This window comes from Rhinoraja longicauda, chromosome 1 (assembly GCF_053455715.1).
Source record: "Rhinoraja longicauda isolate Sanriku21f chromosome 1, sRhiLon1.1, whole genome shotgun sequence".
NCBI lineage: Eukaryota > Metazoa > Chordata > Chondrichthyes > Rajiformes > Arhynchobatidae > Rhinoraja > Rhinoraja longicauda.
In genome coordinates this window covers 36857375-36883768 of record NC_135953.1, presented here as the reverse complement: position 1 = coordinate 36883768, position 26394 = coordinate 36857375, and the positions used below count along the sequence as shown (strand labels likewise).

Below are 26394 nucleotides of genomic sequence, written 5' to 3'. Positions count from 1 at the left end.
AAAATCTGACAATGTGCTCTTGAACCACATGTGATTTTTTTCTATTATAAATCCCAAATTGTGGAGTACAGAGGCAAATAAATAAATGATGAGTCTTTGTTCCAAACGTTATGGAGGGCACTGTATATCCTTGCCACATCAGGTTCTGATAAAGGGATTTGCTGAATGATGTTTACACTTTCTCATGCAGCAGCACAGCATGCATCAGGTGGGATCTGTGCTGCTGGCTGCTATAAGCTCCATTCCAAGTAAAGCTACAAACCAAACCAAGTTGAGATGTATCCTGGTTGCTGAGGGCATCTGTTGGCCACCTAGAAAAGCAAAGGGAATAATTAAGGAAAAATTCAAACTTGTTGATGGTTTTTGGTGGGTTGGAGAAGATATACATTCTGCAAAAGTAACGGATTTAAAGGGGAACATATTAACTTTCTGAGAAGTATCAAGCAATTGGGAGGCAAGGTGGAAGGGTGTGGTGAAATCCAATGCATTTGAAGCCAGGATGTAATTGGAGTTGTAAGATTTGCTTTACAGAGCTACCCTTTGGATCATTTAACTGGTAATTTAGGACAGTTGGCTTTGGGAGAACTTTCATTAAGGGTCAGGATAAAAACATTGTCAAGTTGAGGGAGAAAGAATAGATTGTTACAAGGTGTTTTGATGAAATAAGAATGTCAAAACTTGGGGTTGAGAATAAGGAACATAATTTCAATTTATGATGATGACCTACAATGTAAAGAGTGGTGAGGAAGCGAGTAACAGTCTGAAGGTGGACATTAGCGGAGACTGATGAAGTAAGCACTTTGATATTCAGTAAAATTTACCAGAATGATGGCTGGGTTAAGTGATATTACCTACAGGGAGAGGTTGGACAGACTTGGGTTGCTTTCTCTGGAATGTCGGAGATTATGGGGAGACTTGATACAAGTATATAAAATTAGGAGGGGCATAGGTAGGGTAAACAGTCAGAGCCTTTTTCCCAGGATGGAAAAATCAAATCAAGGGCATAGTTTTAAGATGAGAGGGGCAAAGTTTAATAGAAATGTGTGGAGCAACTTTTTTATGCAAAGGGTGCTGAGTGTCTGGAAGGCGCTGCTGGGGGTAGTCAATGAGACGGATACAATAGTGGGTATGCAGAGAATGGAGGGATATGGATTATATGCAGATATACAGATATGTGGGCTGAAGAGCCTGTTTCTGTGCTGTTGTGTTCTATATTTTAAAGGTAATATTTTATAACATTTAAAACATATATTTATAACATTTAAAGATGAATGTTAAGGTGTGCAGAAATGACATTTCACGTACATATATCTTTGAAAGACGACAGGGTAAGTTGATAATATTGTTAAAGCAGAATGGTTCTGTGCCATTATAGTAAGACTGGAGTACAAACACGGCCAAGAAATGTATTAGAAATTATTTGATGGACCTATGCTGGTTTATTGTGTTCAGCTCTGCATGAAAGGGTGGCAGAAATGTTTGTATTCAAGTGATTTACTAGAATTATATCAGGGATGAGGGATTTGGGTTATGTAGCAAGCCTAAAAAAGATGAGTTTGTACTTTGAATATTTTGAAGATTATAGATAGATGTAAAGGATAGATTCAAAATTATGGGAATATTTAATTTAGCACCTATTTTCACTGTCATGAAAATTGGGCATATTTGAGTCAATTGACAAAAATCTGAGAGAAGATTGGAGAAATGTTAAAAAACATGATTCATTTAGTACACGGGAGCGTTGCTAGTAAAGCCAGTATTTTTCCCAATACTGGATATCAAACTTGTCATCTTTCAAGAATTGAAACAACTTTGTATCTTAAATGTAATCGTAGTTGAATGCATTTTTCAGGAACTGGGATAATCAATAAAATGATAACTGTAAATTCACTTTGGATAAAACACTATTTCCTTCTCTTGTGCTTAAAATATACATTTTATATGCTTGTCTACTTAGGGTAAGTGAAGAGAAAGAAGAAACTAAGGAACGATTAAAAGCTGAACATGAAACATTTGAGAAGAAAATCAAAGAGCTGGAGGATCAGAATGGCCTAATTGCTACTGAGCGGGAAGATATCCTTAACTGGTCTAATGCATTTGAATTTTCAAATATTATGGTCCAAATATCTGACAGAACGTATCTGGATAATGCATATTTGGCATAGACACAAATAAAAAATGTTGGATGGAAAGCAGAGCTACTGCAGTTCCAAGATCCAAGGTCTTGAAAGCTGCTACACCAGAGTCATAGTCCATAACTTTAGCTGATTTGCATATCATTCCAGAAAAGTTTAGAAATAGTGACCATATCACTGGTAAACTTCAATTTGTTATGGACGATGACAAGAATAGTCTAGAAATGAAGGTCTGGATTTGGGGAAGTGGATAGGTAGCAGCTACTTGCAGGAGGTCTACCTCTGGCCAGTGGAGGTCATCAAGGATAAAGTAGTTTGTTTTGTGTCAATGTGTTTGTGCAAGGATGAAAACAAGGCCCTACAGGAGGATAAAAATTGTAGTCATACTGAAAGACAAGGCAGGGGTTGATTGTGTGATTAGTAGTCCTTGACCCTGTGGTGTTCATAAGAATTGATGCTAAGATTCTTACTTTTTGTTCTTTCCTTTAACAATTTGGATATGAATGTAGGATATATGAATAATGACTTTGCAGATGACCTTTTGGGTCATTTTGGCTCAGATGTTGCTTGAACCATTGAGTTCTTCCAGTTTTCTGTTTATGTTCCGTTCTTTATTACAGCTGCTGTAGTCTCTTTTGTCTTCAGTGTCCTAACAGCTGAAATATTTCATTTTAGGCAATATCTTGGTAGGTCTTCTCTGTCCCCTTTCCAGTGCATATAGATAATGGCAAGTATCCCATATGCTTCCACTACCATTTGTACCCGTGCTGCAACCTGGAGAGATCTTTGTACTAGTACATTGAGGCCCCTGTTGGTAAATACTCCTTGGGACCCTCCCTTTCATTTCATGTTGCTCATCTCACCAAGTGATCAATATTATTTTTAGCCTGGGACGAGCCTCCTCTCATCATCACCAATTTTCATATTGTTTGCAAACTTACTAATCATACTTTATTAATTCATATCCAAATTGATAATGTACATAACAAATCATAATGGTCTGGGCACCGATCCCAATGGTGCACAGGCTTCCAAACCACAAAAACAATCCTACACCATCCTGCTCTGCCTCCTATTACAAAAACAATTTAAAATCCAATTTACAAACCTAACTTGAATCATTAGCACTCTAACCTTTTGGGGTTATTTAACCACGTAACATGCCAAAGGCCTTACTGAAAACGTGAAGTCATCAATAGCATTGCCACTTGAATATATTTTGTTACCTATCAGCTCCAGCACCCTGTTTTGATCTGGATCATCATTCGGTCTGGAACGTGCATATTTTTCCTGTGACTCTTGGTTTCCCCTGGGTGATGTGCTGTTCTCCCACAATCCCAAAGTGTGCTGATTGGTTGGTTAAATCACCACTGCAAATTGTCCTTATTTAGGTGGGTGACAGGAGAACCAAACAGCACACGATGGAAATGTGAGAGCGAAATAGGTGGGGAATGGAACTTATGGGAATGGTTTAAGAGCCAGCATAGACCTAATGGGCTGAATGGCCTCTGACATTGTAAATAAATAATCTCAATTGAGTTGTTTACTCAGTGGCCCTGCTTATTGCACAATTTACTTCAAATACATTTCACTGGTCAGTAAGTTAGCATTTACAAGATTTGCCAGTAAATACTAAAACATGAAAAAAGGTATTAAATATATTTTTAACTAGTGTCCAGATGAGACTTCTGAGTACTATTGTGCATTATGATCAATGGTGAGATTACATTAGCGTCCAGTTTTGGTTTCTACACAGATGTCCTGACTTGGAAATATATTGCTGCACCTTTTTTGTGGTTAATCCTGGATCTCTCTACAAACCAACTTTGTGGGAGTACCAAATGGACTGTAGAGGTTCAAGATAGTCTCTCGCCACCACTTTCTCAACTTCAATTGGAGATGAGCGATAAATGTTGGCATTGTTCTGCTTGCATTGTAAAAATTAAAAACAAATACAAATAATTGAAGGGGTTGTATTGAGAGGTAAGGTTAGTTTTATGCTCGTTGAAGAATTGATCTGTTTGTGTTTATCAACCATTTTACCGCACAATTCAAACCTATGAAGTGTGAGGTAATTATACCTTTGCAAACTGTTACCAAACTTATTTTAATAATGCCGATACGTCCAATCGAGAATGCAGACTCCAAATCTCCAATCTCCAAATAACCTTGCTTCTATCTTGACTCTCCTTGTCTATTCCCTTCCAACCTACATCCAAGAAATCTCTTGCTCCTAAACACTTCAATAAGAGCAGCATGGTGGGGCCATGGCAGGGTTGCTGCCTTACAGCGCTTGCAGCACCGGAGACCCAGCTTCGATCCTGTCTACGGGTGCTGTCTGTACAGTGTTTGTATGTTATTCCCATGACCGTGTGGGTTTTCTCTGAGATCTTCGGTTTCCTCTCACACTCCAAAGACGTGCAGGTATGTAGGTAAATTGGCTTGGTATAAGTGTAAATTGTCCATAGTGTGTGTAGGATAGTGTTAATATGCAGGGGTTGGTGCGGACTTGGTGGGCCGAAGGGCTTGTTTCCACGCTGTATCTCGAAACTAAACTAAACTTTCTATTACCTTCTTCCCAAAATCCACAAAACAGGATCACCCTGGCAGATCCATTGCTTCTGGCTGTTCCTGCCCCACAGAATTCATCTCCAAATATCTCATTCCATCTTGATGCCCTTTGTCCAATCCCTTCTGACCTATGCCCGAGGCACCTCACACGCTCTTCAAAACTTCAATAACTCAATTCCCAGGCCCCCATTCCCTCATCTTTATCAGGACGACTTAGACCATTAAGGAATAAATACAGTACTCATGAGCAAAACAATGAAATGTCAGAAATATTGCCCAAACATAGTTTTCCATGAGAAAACAAAAAGTTGATCAAGATATTCAGATTCAAAACAAAGGCTGCAAGATGGAAAATGAAAAATGATTAGTAGTTGGAGAATTATGTGTTAAATGATGTGTTGTACTTATTCTTTAATGGTCCAAGCAGCTCCTGATTTTTTTTCTCTTTTGCGATTATGGAACACTTTTCTTTGCCTTCCAAATAGTTTGCATTATACTTTTTTCTTTCCCTTTGTTATTCCATCCTTTGTTTTCTATAGCTTTATTCATGGCCTTTCTTTCATTCATAGTGTGCGTTACTGCTTAGTTATTTGTGCATCTTTGTTCACTAATTGTCTTTTAAAGTCTTTGCATTTCTTTGTGAGCATACCTATTTTTAGATTGCTTTTTCTGGTTCTATTCTCATCTGTTAAAAAAAATTACCTTTCCAATTGACTCCTTTTATATATCTGTCTGTCATTTGTTCTTAAATTTATCTTGTATCTTATGTAGTGGCCAACTGTTTCTTCAGGTTGCTTCATTCTGATTGGTTAACCATTATTAGATGCAGTAACGTTCTGTCTCATTTGTTTTTTTACATAAAAAATGCTGAAAATATTCAAGGGCAGGTAGCATTTGCAGAGTGAGAAATTGAGTTAACAGTACAGATTGATCATCTCTCATCAGAACAATGATTTGAAGTGTTAACTCTTTTTATCTCTGTTGTTTGACCTGCAGTGTAGTTCCAGCATTTTCTATTTTTATTTTGGACTAGCCCAAGTGGACCCGTTGGGCCCAAACCTCTCCTACATTGGTCCAGCAATTGGTCTCTCCTCCCCCACTCCCCCCCTCCCCCTCGCCCACTCACCCACTCCATCCCCCCCTCAACCCTCCTTATCCCCTCCTCCCCCCCCCCCCACTGCATCCCCCCTCAACCCCCCTTATCCCCCCTCCTCCCCTCTCCCCACTCAGTCACTTATCCACTCCATCCCCCCGCAACCCCCCAAATCTCTCCTGCATTGGTCTAGCACCCTCCCCTCCCCAACTCCCCCTTCCCCCCCCACTCACCCACTCCATCCCCCCTCAACCCCCCTCCTCTCCTCTCACCCACTCCATCTCCCCTTATCCCCCCCGTCCCCCTCACCCACTCCACCCCCCTTAATCCCCCCCTCCTCCTCTCCCCCCCACACCCACTCAATTCCCCCTTATTAACAAACATTTGAACCCCAGGCCATGGATGGATGGATATGTGGATGGATATATGGATGGATGGATATCCAGCATCGGCATTCTTTTGCTTTTTGATTTGGATCTTTTACTTCCTAACTTTAGACAAATAAAGCATTGTAAAATCTATCAGTTTGAAGAAGGGTCCCAACCCAAAATATCACCAATGCATGTTTTCCAAGGATGCTGACCGACCTGTTGAGTTACTCCAGCACTTTGTGTCCTTTTATTGTAAAATCATTGTTCTCTATACCTTTGTTTCCTCTCGCAGTTATTTGTGGTTAGTTTAAAGTCTATGATTGTTATTTTGTTTCTCATTTTTCCCTCATCTCTATTTTCACTATTAGGTTGTTTATAGCTTGATTAATCACCTTTTCTGCTTTATATTGTCATTATGTTTTTTCTAATTAGTGTAACTAATTCAATACCTTTTACTCGCACATCATTCCTAATTGTTATAAGCTGTTATATTTATTTGCTAGTTTTGCTTTTTATGAAACCATGTTTCAGTTATTCCTATTATATCTTCACTATGGGTTATTACCTACTGCCATTTCATTTTGGAGCAAGATGCTTAATAGTTAGGTGTTTTAATTTATCCTTAGTTTAAAGCAGTACTTTTTAAACTAAAGAATAAATGTTTACAAGCCAATTATATTACTATTTACTGTAAATTTGATAGATAAAAGGCAGTTCTTGAGTGTAACTAATAGGAATGTAGTTGATGTTCAGCATGCCAGTGTTGAGGTTTAGCAGTTAAATTATTAAAGAAAAAAGTTGCAGATAATCAATTGGCCAGTTGGCCAATTTATAATTGTATTCCTGTACAACCTTATGATAATTTTTGCACCCAAATAATTCCCTATTTTCTATATCTTAATGGCATACTGTTAAAATCAGAATAGAAAATTTTTCAAAGGCATTTGTTGAATTAAGATCTATCATATCTTTTTCTGCATTTCGGATGAAAGTATTTCTGGAATTTTTAGAAAGCAAAGGTTTTTCTCATGTACCATGCGGCTTTTGTTAATTATTTTAAATGTGAAACCTGTGGTACCGGACTCTCCACCCAATAGCTTGCAATATTTAAGTCGGTCATGATTTTGTACCCCTCTATTCAAATCTATCTTCCCTCTCTGCTCTAAGGATAAGGCTGGTTTACTCTGAGTTCTTTACAATGATTCCCAACAATTTTCCAGAAACTACAATATGTCAGATACATTTTTCATAAATAATGTCACATATGACGCGTGTAGGAAGGATCTGCAGATGATGGTTTAAACCGAAGATAGACACAAAATGCTGAAGTAACTCAGCAGGACAGGCAGCATCTCTGGAGAGAAGGAATGGGTGATGTTTCAGGTCCAGACTTCTTCAGAGGTGATGGGTAGTGTGTCACCTCCTCCCCACTTCTAATTGGCAAACAAATAAAAATATTTTAAAAATCTCGTACCTCGTATCTGTACCTGTAGGAAGATAACTGCAGATGCTGGTACAAATCGAAGGTGTTACAAAATGCTGGAGTAACTCAGCGGGTCAGGCAGCATCTCAGGAGAGAAGGACCTCATCAGTTCTTAGCGCGCTGGAGCAAATGTCTGTAGAAGCTGTTCCTTGGGTTTCCTAGTTTTAACTTTTCAAAAATAACTTGTTTATAGAAATAGGTAGGGAAGGATGAAAGAAGTGGCTGAAGGTGAGTATTCTGCTGTCCTCTTCACATCTTGACACAGGAAAAGTGAAAGATGGTAAAAAGTAAGTGCAAGGTGGCACAGTGGTGTAGCTGGTAGAGCGGGTGTCCTACAGTGACAGAGACCTGGGTTCGACCAGGATGCTGTCCATGTGGAGATTGCACGTTCTCCCAGTGACTGCAGGGTTCTTTTCGGGTGCTATGGTTTTCTCCCCAATAGAGTCATAGAGTGATACAGTATGGAAAAAAGCCCTTCAGCTCAACCTGCCCATACTGGCCAACGTGTCCAAGCTACACTAGTCCCACCTGCCTGCATTTGGTCCATATCCCTCCAAACCTGTCCTATCCATATACACCCCTCCCAACCCTTCCGAAGTTTCCGCTTATTTCATTTCCCCCATTCCGATTTCGCTTCACATTTTTCCGCAAAACAGTCGGTAATTGTAATTTGTCAGTACGGCCGCTAGAGGTCGCTAGGGGTTCCGCGAGAATTCCCCCGCGCCCTGGAAGTTTCCCTGAAAATGTGGCACCTAGGCTGGGCAAGGCAGCCAATCTCTACCTCATCGGGACTTCCATGGCCAATTTGTCAATTCGGCCGCTAGAGATCGCTAGGGGTTCCGCGAGAAATCCCCCTGCCCTGGAAGTCTCCCCGAAAATGTGGCACCTAGGCTGGGCAAGGCAGCCAATCTCGACCTCATCGGGACTTCCATGGCCAATTTGTCAATTTGGCCGCTAGAGATCGCTAGGGGTTCCGCGAGAAATCCCCCCGCCCTGGAAGTCTCCCCGAAAATTAGGCACCTAGGCTTAGCAAGGCAGCCAATCTCGACCTCATCAGGACTTCCATGGCCGATCGATGGGTTGAATTTGCAACCTGCGGCCGGGGCTCTGGAACTCCAGCCCAGCTGGAGCCAGCACATCTATCCCCATAGCCGTCTTCCTTGGCCAGCTGGATAAACCAGCAAAGCTCTGGAACCAAGAGTGCCAGAAAATCAGTGGTGGAACTGTAATGAGTAAATATTAAATTTAAGTGCAAAATTATATAACTATATTAATTAAGATGGGGTTAAAATATAAAACAGCAGAAAAAGGTAATTACCACCTTTTTGGGCTGATTATCAATTAATCTGTGAATTTACTTCAGCAAGTACTTCCATATGCTTAGTTGAGTCGCAAATATCAACTCTTTCTTCATAACTTAGTCGTACATTTTATGACTATTGTTCTTTTATTCAATACCAAAAGAATTGGGATGTGTAAGGAAAAAGCAAAATAGAAAAAACAAAACAAGACAATTTTTTCTTTGTGTTGCAAAAAGTATCTCTGTTCAATAACCTTTCTATAAATAGCAGAATATACTCATGATAGGCCTGACATTGTACATGTTGTCCATGAACTACAGACTTGGAAATTATAGTCGTTTTTCACACATGAATGTATGCGCATTTGGCGTGCATACCTTTTTTTCTGAAAAGTTGCATTACGCGCCATATTATGAATTTTGATGTATAATTCCGAATTTTGGACCAAAATTATGAATTTGTAAAATCGAATGTTGGGAGGTCTGCATATACCTGTCTAACTGTGTCTTAAATGTTGGGATAGTCCCTGCCTCAACCACCTCCTCTGGCAGCTTGTTCCATACACTCACCATCCTTTGTGTGGAAAAAGTTACCCCTCAGATTCCAATTAAATCTTTTCCCCATCACCTTAAACCTATGTCCTCCAGTCCTCAATTCACCTACTCTGGGCAGGAGACTGTGCATCTACCTGATCTATTCCTCTCATGATTTTATACACCTCTAAACGATCACCGCTCGTCCTCCTGCGCTCCAAGGAATAGAGTCCCAGCCTGCTCAACCTCTCCCTATATCTCCGACCCTTTAGCCCATGGCAACATCCTTGTAAATCTCTGTACCCATTCCAGCTTGACAACATCTTTCCTATAACATGGTGCCCAGAACCGAACACAATACTCTAAATGCGGCCTCACCAACGTCTTATACAACTGCAATATGATCTCCCAACTTCTATACTCAATACTCTGGCTGACGAAGGCCAATGTGCCAAATGCCTTTTTGACCACCCTATCTACCTGTAACCACCTTCAAGGAACCATGCATCTGCACTTCTAGATTTCTCTGCTCCACAACACCCCCAGAGCCCTATCACCCACTGTGTAGTTCCTGCCTATGCAACACCTCACATTTCTCTGAAATTCCATCAACCATTCCCCAACCCACATGTCCAATGGATCAAGATCCTGCTGCAATCTTTCACAACCATCTTCACTATCTGCAAAACCACCCACTTTCATCTGCAAACTTGCTAATCTTGTCGTGTTATGCTCTCATTCAAATCATTGATATAGATGACAAATAGTAACGGGCCCAGCAACGAAACCTGAGGCACACCACTAGTCACAGGCCTCCAGTCCAAGAAGCAACCTTCCACCATCACCCTCTGCTTCCTTCCATGAAGCCAATTTTCTATCCATTCATGTGTAGAAAAGAACTGCAGATGCCGGTTTAAATCAAAGGTAGGCACAAAATGCTTGAATACCTCAGCGGGATAGGCAGCATCTTTGGAGAGAAAGAATGGGTGATGTTTCGGGTCGACCCGAAACATCACCCATTCCTTCTCTCCAGAGATGCTGCCTGTTCCGCTGAGTTACTCCAACATTTTGTGTCTACTTTCTATCCATTCAGCTATCTCTCCTTGGATCCCATGCGATCTAACCTCCCAGAGCAACCTACCGTGTGGAAACTTGTCGAATGCCTTGCTGAAGTCCATATATACATCTACAGCTCTGCCCTCATCAACCTTTATAGTCATGTCTTCAAAGAAGTCAATGAGATTTGTGAGACACAATCTCCTAAGTACAAACCAATGCTGACCATCCCTAATCAGCCCTTGTTCGTCTAAATACCTGTAGATCCTATCCCTCAGAATACTCTCTAGTAACTTCATTGGCCTATAGTTCCCAGCATATTCCCTGCAGCCCTTCATGAACAGAGGCACAACATTTGCCACTCTCCAGTCTTCCAGCACCTCCCCTGTATTTAAAGACGACTCGTAAATTTCAACCAGGGCTCCCGTAATTTCCTCTCTCGTTTCCCACAATGTTCTCGACCCGAAACGTCACCCATTCCTTCTCTCCTGAGATGCTGCCTGACCTGCTGAGTTACTCCAGCATTTTGTGATACCTTCGGTATTAAAACATGTAATTCCTGTGCAAGAGACTCTTTTTATGCCAGTCATCCACTAGAGGGCATGAATATCACTAGAATTACAGGGTAATGTATTCACATGGATCCTAAAGTCTGCCCTGGTTATTACATATTTTCCCTCCTTAACTTAGATTAAATCATTCATAAAATAATACGTTTACAAGTTACAATCTAATATGACAACATTTAAAATTAACTTTTCTCTACTTAGAAATTCAGTTTACTGATTTTCTTGTTTTGACTGATGCAGCCAGTTTGTGCTGGACTATCACCATGGCAACGCTTTACTTTGCCGTGTTCCTTCTTAAAGTTTTTTTTGCTATCAGTAGGAGACGAGAAGTCCTCTTGTTCTGTCATATGCTCACCTTTGCCAAATTGGTTATGTTGTGCAAGAAGGAACTGCAGATACTGGTTTACCCCAAAGATAGACCCAAAATGCTGGAGTAACTCAGCGGGTCAGGCAGCATCTCTGGAGAAAAGGAATAGGTGACGATTTGGTTCGAGATCCTTCATCAGACTTTTTTTATAACACAAATATGTGCTAGGCTCTGGCTTCATTCATCCCGGTCTCTTCTGACCTGTCTGCCAGTCACAAATTCAGCAGTGCCTGACCTGCAGTTGCATTTGATGTAACTTATTTGGTGTAATAAGAAACATGTAACTTTTTTGTCTCAGTTTCACCTCTTGAGATCATTGTCTTTCATCAAACCTCCTACTGCTTCTCCGAGTAATCAAAGTATAGCACCTAGATTCTGCTAGTGCATCTGCTCTCTTTTTCCCGATGTGAAAATATCATCTATTTTGCCTGTAACATCCATCAGACCTTGGAAAATAGCCATAGCTGAAGCTATCCTGAATGGAAATCTATTATATTAAAACTTTCCAAAGAATGTACTTATTGTTGAGTACTCCTTTCAACCTTACTCTAGCATAATTTGTTGGTAACTATGTGATATAAAAATCATAAAATGCAACTGAATTCCTGTAGTCTCTTAGTTCTTCCCAATTCTTCATTTATGCTTCAATGTAGAGGTTGTGCTTTGAAAGACTGAAGTATAATATTACTTTGGGTAAATCGTGGGTTCCAGGTCTTAAATGATCAAATTCATCATAAAACTATCATATCATATCATATCATATATATACAGCCGGAAACAGGCCTTTTCGGCCCTCCAAGTCCGTGCCGCCCAGCGATCCCCGTACATTAACACTATCCTACACCCACTAGGATACTCAAATAGAATATTAAACGAAGACTTAGCAATCATTTCGCTAGACGCTGAAAAAGCATTTGATCAAGTGGAATGGCCCTATCTTTTCTCCGTGATGGAAAAATTCCAACTCGGTGAAAACTTTTGCTCATGGGTGAAACTTTTATATAAACCTCCAACAGCTAGAATATTGACAAACCAAATGTTGTCACCAAAATTTAACTTATCCAGAGGTTGTAGACAAGGATGTCCACTATCTCCGCTTTTATTTGCCCTTGTTATAGAACCACTCGCCGAGAGTATCAGATCACACCCAGACATTCACGACTATAACACTAAACATACAATTAACAACATTTCCTTATATGCGGATGATGTACTATTATACATCACAAACCCTGAAATTAGCATTCCGAATTTACTAAATCTCATAACTCAATTTGGCTCATTCTCCGGATATAGAATTAATTGGTACAAAAGCGAAATCATGCCAATTACGGAACAAAATCCGGCTATACTTCAACAATTCCCTTTTAAAATTGCCTATGAAAAGTTCAAATACCTTGGAATCTACGTGACTAGGAAATATACTTCTTTATTTAAATCAAATTTCCCTTCTTTAGTTACTAAATTACATAGAAATATCCAATTTTGGAAAACACTCCCCATTTCACTAGCTGGTCGAATTAATGCTATAAAGATGATCTTCCTCCCACAGCTACTATACTTATTTCAAGCAATTCCGATACACCTTCCAAAAATTTTTTTCAGAAAAATTGATTCAATTATTACTAATTTTATTTGGGATTATAAGACTCGTTGGATACTTGCTCAGTACAACTGGTAAAAAGAATTTGCTGATGCTTTTGATCCCTCCCAAGCTTTATCTTAAAATAGCCAGTTCTGACCTATTAAGTTAGATCTTTAACCTGGGCCAACATCACTTTTCTCAGTAACTTTGCATCATGTTGATTTTTTCCCCCCCAGTGATGGTGTAAAGGAGGTTGGAAAACTTGCCTCACTAACCTCCACCCTGTGTAAGATATGTAATCTGCATTCTCCCCAAAGCCTCCATATCCTTCCTGTACTGCAGCAATACTCTATGCACAATACTCTAAATGTGGACCAACCGCTAGTTTATCATAGTTGCAACATGACTTGCCACCTTTTATACAATGCCCTGACTGATAAAGGCAAGTATGCTGTATTCTTTCTTTACCACCCTATCTACTAGTGTTGCCAGTCTTGACTTGTATTTCTCTACATCTGTGCTCCTCAAGGTCCTATTTACTTTATACTTGTATTTTGCATTTGACCTCCCAAAGCACAATACCTCTCACTTGACCAGAATAAGCTTCATCTGCCATTTCTTTTCCTATATTTCCATTGGATCTATATCCTGTTGTATCCTTTGATAACCTTACTGGAACAGTTTAGACAAGGTCATATATGGCAGGCTAGTAAAAAAAAAAATGCCCATGCGATCTTGTGGGGTAGGGAGAGATGATGGCAAATTGGATCCAAGATTACCTCAGTGACACGAAACAAAGGTTGATAGATTTTATTTTTATAATTTAAACTTTATTTGCTAATGGAGTTCCACCGATTTTCGATGTATGGTTAACAAGTTTGTGAATGATACAAAGCTTGGATACGGGTTAGCAGTCTGATGGGAAGCTTCAGACTGCAGAAAGATATTGATGGTCAGGTCGACTGGGCCAAAAAATGATAAAGAATTTCATCCGGAGGAGTGTACGGTTTTGCTTTCGTAAGAGTGCAACAAGTCAACGAATGTACAATAGAGACTGCAGATGCTTCAATATGGAGCAGGAAGCAAACTACTGGAGCAGCTCTGAGTCAGGCAACATCTGTGGTGGCAGAGACATTTTTGACCTTTCAGGTTGAGACCTTATGATGGGATTCGGTGTGGAGGGATGATAGCAAGTATAGATAGATGAGGGGATGGGATGAGGTAGGAGCTGTCAGGTGGTGTCATTTTGGGAGGTGGGTGATGGACAGTCAAGATGAGCTCACTCCATATTCCCACCACACACTGGGAGAAAAAGGTGCCCCTTTGATTCCGAATAAATCTTTCCCCTCTCACTTTAAACCTGTGTCCACTAGTTTTTGATTGCATTACCCTGGGAAATTCATTACTCTGTGCAGTCACCCTATCTATTCCTTCCATGATTTTATACACCTCTCTATAAGATCACCCCCCAACCTTCTGTGCTCCAAGGAATAGAGTTCTTACCTGCCCAACCTCTCCCTATAACTCATGGATCCTTGAGTCCTGGCGACATCCTCATAAATCTTCTCTGCACCCTTTTCAGCTTAAGAGCAACCTGATAATTTTTTTTCCAGTTTAATGAGGGGGATGGATTGCCAATTACGTGGGTTGCATTTTCCTGGATTGTGTTGAGGTTCTTGAGGGTTGGCGGCACTACATTAATGCGGGCAAATGAGAGCATTTCATTATGTTTCCGACTTGTCCAATGGATGTCGTAAATAGAAACATCCAGTTTCTTAGCATTTGGGTCAGAAATTAGGGGGCATGGACTTAATGTAATTAGTTGCAGGATTGGAGGGGAGATGAAATCCACTTTTTTCAGTCCAGAGGTTAGTAGGGGTCTGGAACTCGCTGCAGAAAAAGTGTTATGAGGCAGAAACATTTAGATAGTGATTGGATGAGTACTTGAAGAGTTGTGACTTGCAGAGTTAAAGACCTGTTGCTGGAAGCTAGAATTGGGTGGGTAGCTCTTTTTTTGATTGACACAGACATGATGCGCTATGTTGCATATATTACATTTCCTTAAGACATAGAAGGTCATTCGTCCCATTGATTCTGAGCTGGGTATTTGGGTAACTCAATTCCTCACTTATTTCCCTGTAACCTATCCTTGTGTAGATGCCTATTTATTCCTCCATCACCCAACTACCCAAGGGATAATTTGCAGCAGTTGATTAACCTACCAATCATCTTGTCTTTGGAATTTGGGATGAAACCACAGAAAATCCACACTATTGCATGGAAGCACGCAAGTACAAGCTATGCAGTTTATATAGATGTCAGTGAGGTCACATTTAAAGTATTGTGCTCAGTTTTGTTCACCATGTTATAGGAAAGATGTTGACAAACCGGAAAGGGTTCAGAGAAGATTTACGAGGATGTTGCCAGGACTTGAGGGTCTGAGCTATAGGGAGAGGTTGAGCAGGCTATGACTTTATTCCTTGGAGCGCAGGAGATGAGGGGTGACCTTAAAGGTGTACAATATCATGAGAGGAATAGTTCAGGTAAAAGCACAGTCTTTTTTTTTGCCCAGCGTAGGGGAATCAAGAACTAGAGGGTATAAATTTAAGGTGAAGGGGGGAAAGATTTAATTGGGACCCAATTGAGGAGTAATGTTTTTTGCACAAAGGGTGGTGGGTGTATGGAACGAGATGCCGGAGGAAGTAGTTGAGGCAGGTACTATCGCAATTTTTACGAAGCATTTAGATAGGTACATGGATAGGATAGGTTTAGAGGAATATGGGTGGAAACGCCGGCATGTGGAACAAGTGTAGATGGAGCTTGTTGGTCAATGTGGACAAGTTGGATCTAAGGGCCTGTTTGTACGCTGTATGGCTCTATGGCTAGCACAAGCATCAGGTTACTGGAGTTGTGAGGCAGCATCCCTTTTGACCCTTTATAATCACCTTCTATGCTGATAGATTTTCTGTGCTTCTGTCATTCAGAATTTTGTTAATTTCATTTTAGCAATTGACAAAAAGATAATTGGCCTTTTCTGAGTCATTCATTGATATCTGTAGAGGGCAGCAGTCACCATGATTTGCAGTTTTGCACTGAAGAGAAAACAGTTCTTATTTTTTTAGTTGAACTTAAGGTTTATTTGTGTTTCTGGTACCAAACATCACGAGGGATTCTGGGTTTCAAATTGGGTTTGGGTGCAAAAATTGGCGCCTTGCTTTGTTTGAAACATTGTGCGTAAAGGTCGAGGAGAAACAGAGTTTGGCTTATTTAGTTACCTTTAATTCTTATCTGTACACTGTTAGAGAAAAAAGAACTCTAATGTTTGTAGGTTAACTTGCTTGAAGAGAATGTCTGGACTTTAGACATTAGAGAAACAGTGCGGAAACAAGGTCTTCAGCACACCGAGTCTGTCCCGAAGTACACTAGTGCTAGGGACAATGTACAATTTTACCTAAGCCAATTAACCTACAAACCTGTACATCTTTGGAGAGTGGGAAGAAACTGGAGCGCCCAGAGAAAACCCATGCAGTCACAGGAAGAACGTACAAACTCCATACAGGCAGCACGCCTAGTCAGGATCGAACCTGGGTTTCAATAGACAATAGACAATAGGTGCAGGAGTAGGCCATTCAGCCCTTCGAGCCAGCACCGCCATTCAATGCGATCATGGCTGATCACTCTCAATCAGTACCCCGTTCCTGCCTTCTCCCCATACCCCCTCACTCCGCTATCCTTAAGAGCTCTATCCAGCTCTCTCTTGAAAGCATCCAACGAACTGGCCTCCACTGCCTTCTGAGGCAGAGAATTCCACACCTTCATCACTCTCTGACTGGAGCTGTAAGGCAGCAACTCTACCGCTCTTTCCGTCTGGAGATATTGACAAGTTATTTTCATATCAGCTGTAACTTTTGCTAATTGAAGAATTTTGATTAATCATTTGCAGAGTACTTTAGGGACAAATAAGTGAGAAGTGTGCACAAGAGTGCCCTTGAAGTAATATGGCGGTTTATTCTTGGAATTAACTAATAGGTCTGTACGTTCAACCTTTGGAAAGAAACTCATATTATTTGAGGCTCCACAGAATTCATAATCGGATTCAGTTTAGTTTTCATGAGTCAACTCAGAGCTGACAAATTTCAGACCTTTTTGGCAAATTACTAATTCTCCGCCAAAATGTTCTAAGAATATACCAGTTAATAAGAAGTTGAATTTATTGCAAAATTTTAGTTTGTGCACAAATATTTTGAATAACGTGCAAACCAATAACTCATTGTTTTGCAAGCTTCTGATATATTTTTAAAAAACTTGAGGCAGATCTCTTTAACCACATTGCTGGTGGGATTTGAGTGTTTCCATTTTGACGATAGGTGAACACCCCAATTGCAGTGGGTCATCTCCCTTGTTACACTCCAAGACAGCTGAAATTGAATAATATTAGTTTTGCGCTTCACTGATCTATTCATAACCTTCTCACTCTCAGCTGAAAGGTAAAGAAAAAACAGTTACAGGAAAAAATATGATTTAACAAGCACTTTTTGGATTTTTGCAAGGGCAAATGATACCGTCTTTGATCTTTCAACAAGTATATAAAAAATATGTTCTGTCAAACTTAAAACACAAAACAAACTATTTGGTTAAACTATGAATATTCTCCCAGTCTAGTTCACTTGACTGTAACAGATTATCCTTCTATTCCTCCTGTATTTATTAAATTGCATGGATGTATTTACCTCCAGTAGTTTGACAGAAATGGAAGTCATTGGTTAACCATTTTGTAGCTATCTCGCTAAAATATGTTCTCTGTGGCTAGGCTGCATCATAATTATGATTCTTCTTGGCCTCTCTACATTGTTTGATATGTCTTTACAGTATGCATTCTAATTCTTCCTTTCTTGCTCTGTGAGGCTATATTCTCTCTTGATTTTGTTGCAAACAATCTAATTGTGGCCAGAGCATATTCAACAATGCTAACTCATCCCTCCCTTCAGTACCTGCTTCCTTTTCAGTATGACATTATCCAAAAGCTTGCTGTCAACTTTCACAGCAATGCCAGTGAAAAGTAGCTCTACTCCATGCCTCAGTATTGTCAAAGAGTGAATTTTGGACAAATATTTATTTCAATTAAACAACAGGGTGGGGAATTGTAATCTTTTGTTCCAGCCACAAAATCGAGACCTTCACTATTTCTAAAATTGTAGTTTTGAGTCGATAGTTGGACAGTTCTTAATCATGTCATATTTTTTCACTGCAGTCCATAACTTCATCATCACAAAGGCCTTAATTTCCTGTTTTAGGACATTTGTCCCATTCATAAACTCTCGCTCGTATCTCTGTCACCTTCAGATGAAACTGTTCCAATGCTCTGCTGGCTGGCCTGCCATTTTTCACCCTCTATAAACTTCACCTCGCCAACATCTATTCTGCATATATCCCATCCCAACTCTGGACAACCATGTCCATCTTTGTCGATTGACCAATGTTGGCCTCCTAACCTTCAAATACTCCTTATCCAATTGAACTCATGTTCTCAGCCACTCATGCTATCCTTTGGTATCTCCTTTGTTGTTCACTGGTTGCTTTTCTTTTGTTCTTCATGCAAACACATTCATTCCACAAATGAACTAGGGCATGTTACTGCCAATGTTAAAAACTCACAAATCAGCAGGATATATTTAATTTATAGCTTGATTCATTGTTTTATTGGTTCTGTCCCAAGGAGTCACATTGTTATTGTCTTAATCAAAGTGCAAAATAATGCAATGTTCATCCTGTTGCTGGTGGTCAGTTAATATATTTTTTTTAAAGTTAAACTCATCATGTCCTGGAAACGAAGTAGAGAAGATATTATGTGTTTTAAGTCGGTATAAAATTCCTTTTAGTGGTTGTAATTTGTTCATTTGGCAAGCTGTAGTATAATTTGCAGAATCATTTAATGACGAATAAAGCATCTGTCCTTTAAGAGCTTATTTTCTGTTTTGAGAGCGATATTGTTTCTCTGTAATGTTTCATCATTGAAATTGCATCAGGTAAAAAACGTTAGTGCTTTATTTTCGCCCTCTGTTATTTTCTTTGACTTGCGTTATACCCTTGAAAGAGCAGCACAAAAAATGCCAAGAACTGTTGACTGTTTACCAGAATTATCTGTCTGAACAGAAAGAGAAACTGAATCACTCATTGCATGAATGCCACAATGGAAAACTAGAGGTAAGTCACAAATTTCCCAATTCAGTGTGATAGAAATTTTGAGGGCAAAAGAAATGTGAATCGAGTTGTTCTTTCCACTTTTCCACCGGCAGCAGATAAACTGATTAACTTTTGGTCACATGGGTAAGCATTCTGCATGAACACTTGTTGGAGTGCACTGTGAATGGTGAAATATTATGGTAAACAGTCGTAGGTTGAGAAAGTATGGGAAGTGTTATTCCAGACAGTGCTCCATTGCAAGCAAATTGGTTGCACAGTGCATTTCCAGGTAGTCAAGAGAATAAATAGTCTTGTATTGTTCACAATAAACCCTCATTCCTTTTGGTAAAATGGAATTGATATCTGAATTTGTATTTGTAAATGTAATTGCAGCTAATTATGATGTAATATTTACAATTCATGTCAGATTTCATTGGTTTGATGTACAAAGTCTGGTGGGCAGTTTTGCCCACACCAGGAATGGCAATAGAATAAGACACAGGAAATTTGCAAAATGTTGGAAGATGCTATATACATATTTGAGTATACTTTATTAAAGGCAGAACTATGGTTTAAGGCTGCAAGACTTTTGTGTGCCATGTCAAATGATTTTTAAGTTTAATTACATTTCATGAACCTCATTATATTTGGGAAAACTCATTTTGCCACGGAACAAATCTGCTGATCAGATCCTACATTATGATGTGTCACAAAGCTGAGAGTCAGATAAATACTATTAGTTTTGTTATTTATTCATTGGTTGAGATACTTAACTTGTAAAGCAGCATAATTGCCCACTTGTTTGCTGGAGAAAATAGTGGTGAGCATCCTATTTGAACTGGTACAGTCCCTTTGATAAGGTACAGCCCCCCAAGGGGGGCGGGGAGTTTTGGGGGGAGAAGTTGAGCTAGAAAACAGGCTGTATCACAATTTTTGGTAACGAAGCATCCCATCCGCACAAGCGTCGATAAGGTGAGTTGTAATAAAAATATTGTGGTAAAGAAGGTTTTTTGGTGCATGGGTCTTCATCAGTCAGGGCGTTGATTACAAAAGTTGTGATGTTATGTTCTAATTGTACGAGACATTGGTGAGGCCATATTGTGTTCAGTTTTGGTCATCCTACAAAGGATGTCCTTAAGCTAGACAAAGTGCAGAGAAGATTCACGAGGATGTTGCCAGGATTTGAGGACCTGAGCTATAGGTTGGGCACGCTAGGACTTTATTCCTTGGGGCACAGATGCTAAGGAGTGATCTTATGGAAATGTATAAAATCATGTGGGGAGTTGATTGGGTGAATGCACAGAATCTTTTACCCAGAGTTGGGGAATCCAGACCAGTGTACATAGGTTTAGGGTGAGAGCGGAAATATTTAAAAGGGGCAACTTTTTCACACAGAAAGTTGCGGGTACCCGAAATGAGCTGCCAGAAGAGGTAGTTGAGGCAAGTACAATAAAACCATTTAAAAGATTTAGAGCCAAATGGGCTACATGGTGGCAAATGGGACGCGCTTAGATTAGGGTTGACAATATATCAACAACTCATCAACAAGGATGAGTTGGACTCTAGGGCCCATTTCTGTGTTGTACGACTATGATTCTATTTTGCGTTGCCTTATTTACTATTTTTCCTCATAAATTTTGAGGGAATGAATTTTATTACATATCAATTTTTTGGGTAGCAATGTATACATTTTGTAAGGATTAATTTTTGTAACCCAAACAACTATAACATTGTGGTCGCCTGTATTCTTACACTGCTGTAGAGCAGGGAGTTCTAGTGACGATAAAGGAACAGAGGCTATTTTCAAGCCAGGATTTTGTACACCTTATTGTGTTCTGTGTGCTTGCTGCTCTTGTCTTCCTTGGATTTGCAGTTATGGCCCTGGGAGGTATTGATAGTCAATCAATGCACAGTATACCCGCAGTTGAATCCAAAAGTAATTTATAAATAAAACTTGGCAACAATATGAGAGCTATGCATACAGGTTTGCAGTCACATTTTTAAAAGCAGGGGAATTGAATTATGCTAGTTATCCCATCAAGGCTGTGGAACAGGAGATTTACAGGCTATTCAGATCTGTTTTAGAAAATTTCAGAATAAGAATTTTTAAAAATGGTTCACTAAATTAAATAAAAACTTCAGCTTTAGCATACAGAGGATTCTCTGTAGAAATTGAGAATTTAAGGGGAATTGACCAGAGGATAGGAAACAGCTTGGCATTATGGAAACAGAAAATACGAGTAGGATTGGGCCATTTGGCCCACTCAGTTTGTTCTACTATTCAATGTGTTCTTGGGCCGTGATCCACTTTAGTATCCTGAGTGTGCCATCTCCAATATCTCTTGATCTTTTTCGTATTAAGAATATATTTACTTCTATCCTATGTGTAGGAAAGAACTGCAGATGTTGGTTTAAATCGAAGGTGGACACAAACTGCTGGAGTAACTCAGCGGGACAGGCAGCATCTTGGGAGAGAAGGAATGGGTGACGTTTCGGGTCTGAAGAAGGGCCTCGACCCGAGATGTCACCCATTCCTTCTCTCCAGTGATGCTGCCTGTCCCGCTGAGTTACTCCAGCATTTTGTGTCTATCTTTTGCAATAAAGGCCAAAATACAGATTGCCTTCATAACTACTCACTTTACCCAAATGTTTACTTTCAATGACTGGAATGCAAGAATGCTCATTGCAGTTCCTTTCCCCTTCTGTTATTCTGTCATTCACTTGAGAGAACCATAATGAATGATCTCTTGTAAATAACATCTCATGTTAAACTGCATCTGACATGCATTTTCCCATCTGTCCTATATATTTGAATCGTATTGGAGCCTCATAGTTCACATTTCCTTCTCAGCTTTATATAGTCTGCAAATTTGGAGACTCACCCAAATCAATGATTATTTGGTAATAACTCTGGCATTTTTCTAGTCTCTAGTCACTACCTACCAACTGGAAAAATACCTGTGTATTCCTCATTTGCCCTATCTATCAAACAAAGTAGTTGTACCAAGTTGTGGAAGCAAGTGTCAGGTAATGAATGAACTGTATAAGAAAAGTATTAAAAACAATGACTTTATATTAAAATAAGAATAGAGGGCAAGGTAAGATTGCCCAAGGAAAAATTTGGATTGCTGCCCCAAATTCTTCTTTCACCCATAAGATGGACCTATTTGGAATGTTATAAAAACTCGAGAACTATTTAAGCAACTTGGTAACATTAAAATTATGTATTGTGACAATTGGTGTGGTGGAGGATCATTAAGGTAAAATTAACAGCATTTCTGAAAGGTTGTGATTTCTGAATAGGTCTCCTTATATTTTATGAATTTCCAGTTTTCCAACATATCCATCTCCTGGTCTTATGAAACATTCATCACAAATTTGTGGATTCTTTAACACATGCCATTGATACAATCACTTTAATTTATGCTGCATTATGCAAATCCATCTTCACTCTTGCCTTTTGAAATTTATGTGATTCAATATGAAAGTGTGCTCGAGAAATAAGTATTTGTTTTTTTAATATCGCCACCGAACGTCGTTGAAACACTAACTTGTGAGCAAGCAGCTTTTGGTGAAATTAGTTTGTGGGTTTCTGTCTGGTATTGGGAGAATGCTATATTATCTGTGACATTGTTAGACTATTTGACTAGTTCAGGTATAAAGCAAAAAACCCATGGAAATACTTGAAGCGAGGAATTAAATGAGAGTCTTGGCCAACATTTTCTTTTAGCTAATATCCGTTTGATCATTTATTATACTTGTAGTGTGATTAGTAGAGAACGGCTGTTGAGTTGTCTATTAATTCACAATGCTACAAAAAGCCTTGGTATATTTAGAATTAGAAAGGAAGATAGCATGATAGGACCCTTGGCCGGAAAGTAGGAATCAGCTTGCCTGAATTCTAAAAAGTATTATTTGATAGGTTAGGTTTATAGGACTTGCATTTATAATTTCTTTCTGGCATTTTCCATTTTTTAATTTCTGGCTAATTAGTTTTTTGGATATGTGTATGAAAAATAACATTACCCTAATTCGTTTTGAGGCAATGAATTACTATTGGAGCATAAAATAATGCTATTGGATCTTTCACGTTTCTCTGAGAGCGAGTTAGTTTTGTATCAACTGTTACCTTGTCAGTCCAGCACTCTGCCACTATTGCCTTGAGATACTCAAGACTTTTATGCTCCTCTTTAAAGTGGGATATGAACCTTCAGTCTTCTTATTTAGAGGTGAAAGCGTTACCAAATGAAATACAACTTTGTATAATGATGTGGGAAATCATCCTCGTCGGGTTGGAGTAGGTTCAGTAAATATTGGTGGAGAAAAGTGGCTGCGAGGCAGAAAGGTAAGTTGCAAGTAATTTCATTGTTAAAATGTTTAACACTTAAAGAATTAATGTTATTAGTGTTAATTGAATGTTTCTGTATCTCTATGAACATCAGAAGTATTCATATTCTTTGACAGTTCTGAAAGCTGTAAGTCGAGTGTCTGTGGCTTAACTAAATGCCCAAGAATTTCTGTGAGTGGGTTTGGCATTCACAATCAGAATGCCCTACCCTGTGAGCTAGATAGGGGATCAGTGTATATGGGTATCTAGGTTAAAATATATATATTTTTTCAAGTAGAAGCATTTCAAATCTGGAAGTTAGATCATCTATAACAATTATTTTTTAATTATCTGGGTGAAAAGAATTTGAAAGAATTAAAAATCATAAATTCAAAAATAGATAGTGTTGAAAAAACACAAGCTGAATCTCCCCTTATTCTGTATCTATTGTGATTTCTTTTGAGATTATAAAATAAGACTATTGCATTGGCTCTACGATTTTGGCAAGTAGATTTATATTAAGATGATCTATTAATTATATCAAACATCTCTTTGCTCATTATTTAGTCCTTTGGTAAGTGGTCAGAATTTGTTTTTATTTTTAATATATAGCAATGTTGCATGTTACGTAGTCATCCAAGTTTTTTTTCTGATATATTGGGTAACTAGTTTCATAGTTTTCATTGGAAACAAAACTTGTTCTGGATTTGAAAGCCAAACGACTGTAACATAAATTGATACCCATGTGGAACTTTAATTTGACAGTGCATAAGGTTTACAATGAAAGTAAAATAAATTTGTTACATTAGTTCTGCATTCTGTAGCGTTAACTACATCCAGATAATAATAAATGATAATTTGGTTTACCATGTCACGGTTAATCAAGTGGACAAAGATGACATATTTCATTATATCAATTGCATTTCTTATATTGTCAACCCTAATCAATATAAATATGAAAGATCCACATTGTCACTGAGATGGGGTCCTTAAATAGCTGTGGATATGATCTCAGTAGAGTAGAGCAATGATTTGTGCAATTCAAAGTTCATTTTGTTTTTAATCTTTTTATAGTAGGAATAAACTATTATAAAATTGAGGTCAATATTTTATTGGAGAAGCATCTTGAATTTGGATTGAATTAAGTCAGCTGCCTATATAATGAGCTTTAATAATTCCTGAAGATAGATCCTTATTTAACATTGACATTCAACATTAACTGTATTAAGTGCAGGAAGGAACTGCAGATGCTGGTTTAAACAAATGAACCATATTAAGCTGGATCCTCACAATGCTCAAGCTCACAGGATGCCTGCCCTCTGAGCTGGTCTTACAGCAGCCTCCTGGCTGGTGTCAGGGCTTCTCTGCTATCCACAAAATGGGCCTGGCAGTGGCTGAGGCTCTTCTGTAGACTTACTGGCTGTCGTGGCTGTCCTTATGGTTGAGTGCTTGTGTTTGACAGTCACAAACATTACAAAAAAAACTGTGGATAAAGGAAAATAAAATAATTAACATTAATACATTAACATGAGAGCCCAATAAAAATATATATAAATAATTAAAATTAAAAATAAATGTTCTTGTACATTTCTCCTCACTGCTGTTTCCTCCCATTGAAATCAGTAAGCTCACTGTCCCATTGAAGTAACAAAGTGATGGCATTAGCCAGTAGTTCAGGCATCATCTGTGGAAAGAAATGTTTTTGGTCAATGTCCTTAGCTATGAATATGATGGAAACCTTGGATGTGCTCAGGGTAAAACTTTAAAAAAGCTTTAAAGATGTCCAAGGTAATAGATGATGTGGCACATAATCAATTATAAACTTCTAAAATTGAATAGTGTGCCATAAATCGTATGTAGAACCTTCATGTTGAAAATTATGTTAACATTCTTTTTTAGTATAAAAGTTTTGTGGCCTGTCGATCATTTAGGCGATAACCTGAGGAAAGTATCAATGTTAGTTCAAAGTTTTAGTGATAGGAGATATTCAGTCAGGGGAACATAAACATTGAAAAATTGATTTAAAAATGATATAAATTTGAAAATGTACTCTTTAGAATGATGGGAGAGATTTCATTGAGGCCAATGCTTTGATGCTCTGATTAGATTCTGTGTAAGCGGGAAAAGACTTGCTAATTACTACATAATTGACATTTTTATCAATCAGTGGTTTCAAAAGACTGGTCGTATGATGTGACAATATTACGTTTTGATAATGTAATGTGCATGTTTATGTACTTAAGAAAATAATGTTTGTGGATCATTTGTAGTTCAGCATAGAAATAAGCAGAATAAAGAGAGCAATGAAATTCAAATTTTTAAAGTTATGTTTTAGATTTCTGATGGTAGAATACAAGGAAGAGAAGATGTGGGATGATTGAGTTAACAGAAAAGAGGTATTGTTAGTAATTAAATTTGAAGTACAAAGTTGAATATCCAATAATATATTGAGTTTCAGACTTCTGAGCGTAGCATAAGTGTGGCAGCCTGGCTCTAAATGAAGTCAAGCCCAGCAAATATTATTTGTAGAAGAAAGCTCTGTAAAATCTTTTCCTGATGCTTTGAAGTTATTTCAATTAACATTTAAGTTATTGATCTGCCTTTTAAAATCTTTATTGCTACATCCTTCGTTGCATTTTGATGGGAGCATTTCCTGCATATTGATCTTATCAAGGCTGGAAAGTACATATTCCAATATCTAGCTAGTTTTACAGAAGAATTAAAAATATTGTATCCACGCCAATTGGTTTATGATCTTCATGTGTATTTAATGTGCATTAACCTTGTCCATCTGATTTGTAAAAGATTGGCATCCCTCTT

At 38.7% G+C, this 26394-nt stretch overlaps 1 protein-coding gene across 2 annotated transcripts in view; it reads left to right on the top strand.

Annotated features, from left to right (window-relative positions):
* Positions 1–26394, top strand: part of kiaa1328 (KIAA1328 ortholog) — a 120282-nt gene that overhangs the window by 15096 nt on the left and 78792 nt on the right. For both annotated transcript variants that reach the window (XM_078409742.1, XM_078409749.1), the window contains 2 exons: positions 1958–2073; positions 19150–19268. In XM_078409742.1, coding sequence (XP_078265868.1) covers positions 1958–2073; positions 19150–19268 — 235 coding nt within the window. The remainder of the gene's footprint in view (positions 1–1957; positions 2074–19149; positions 19269–26394) is intronic.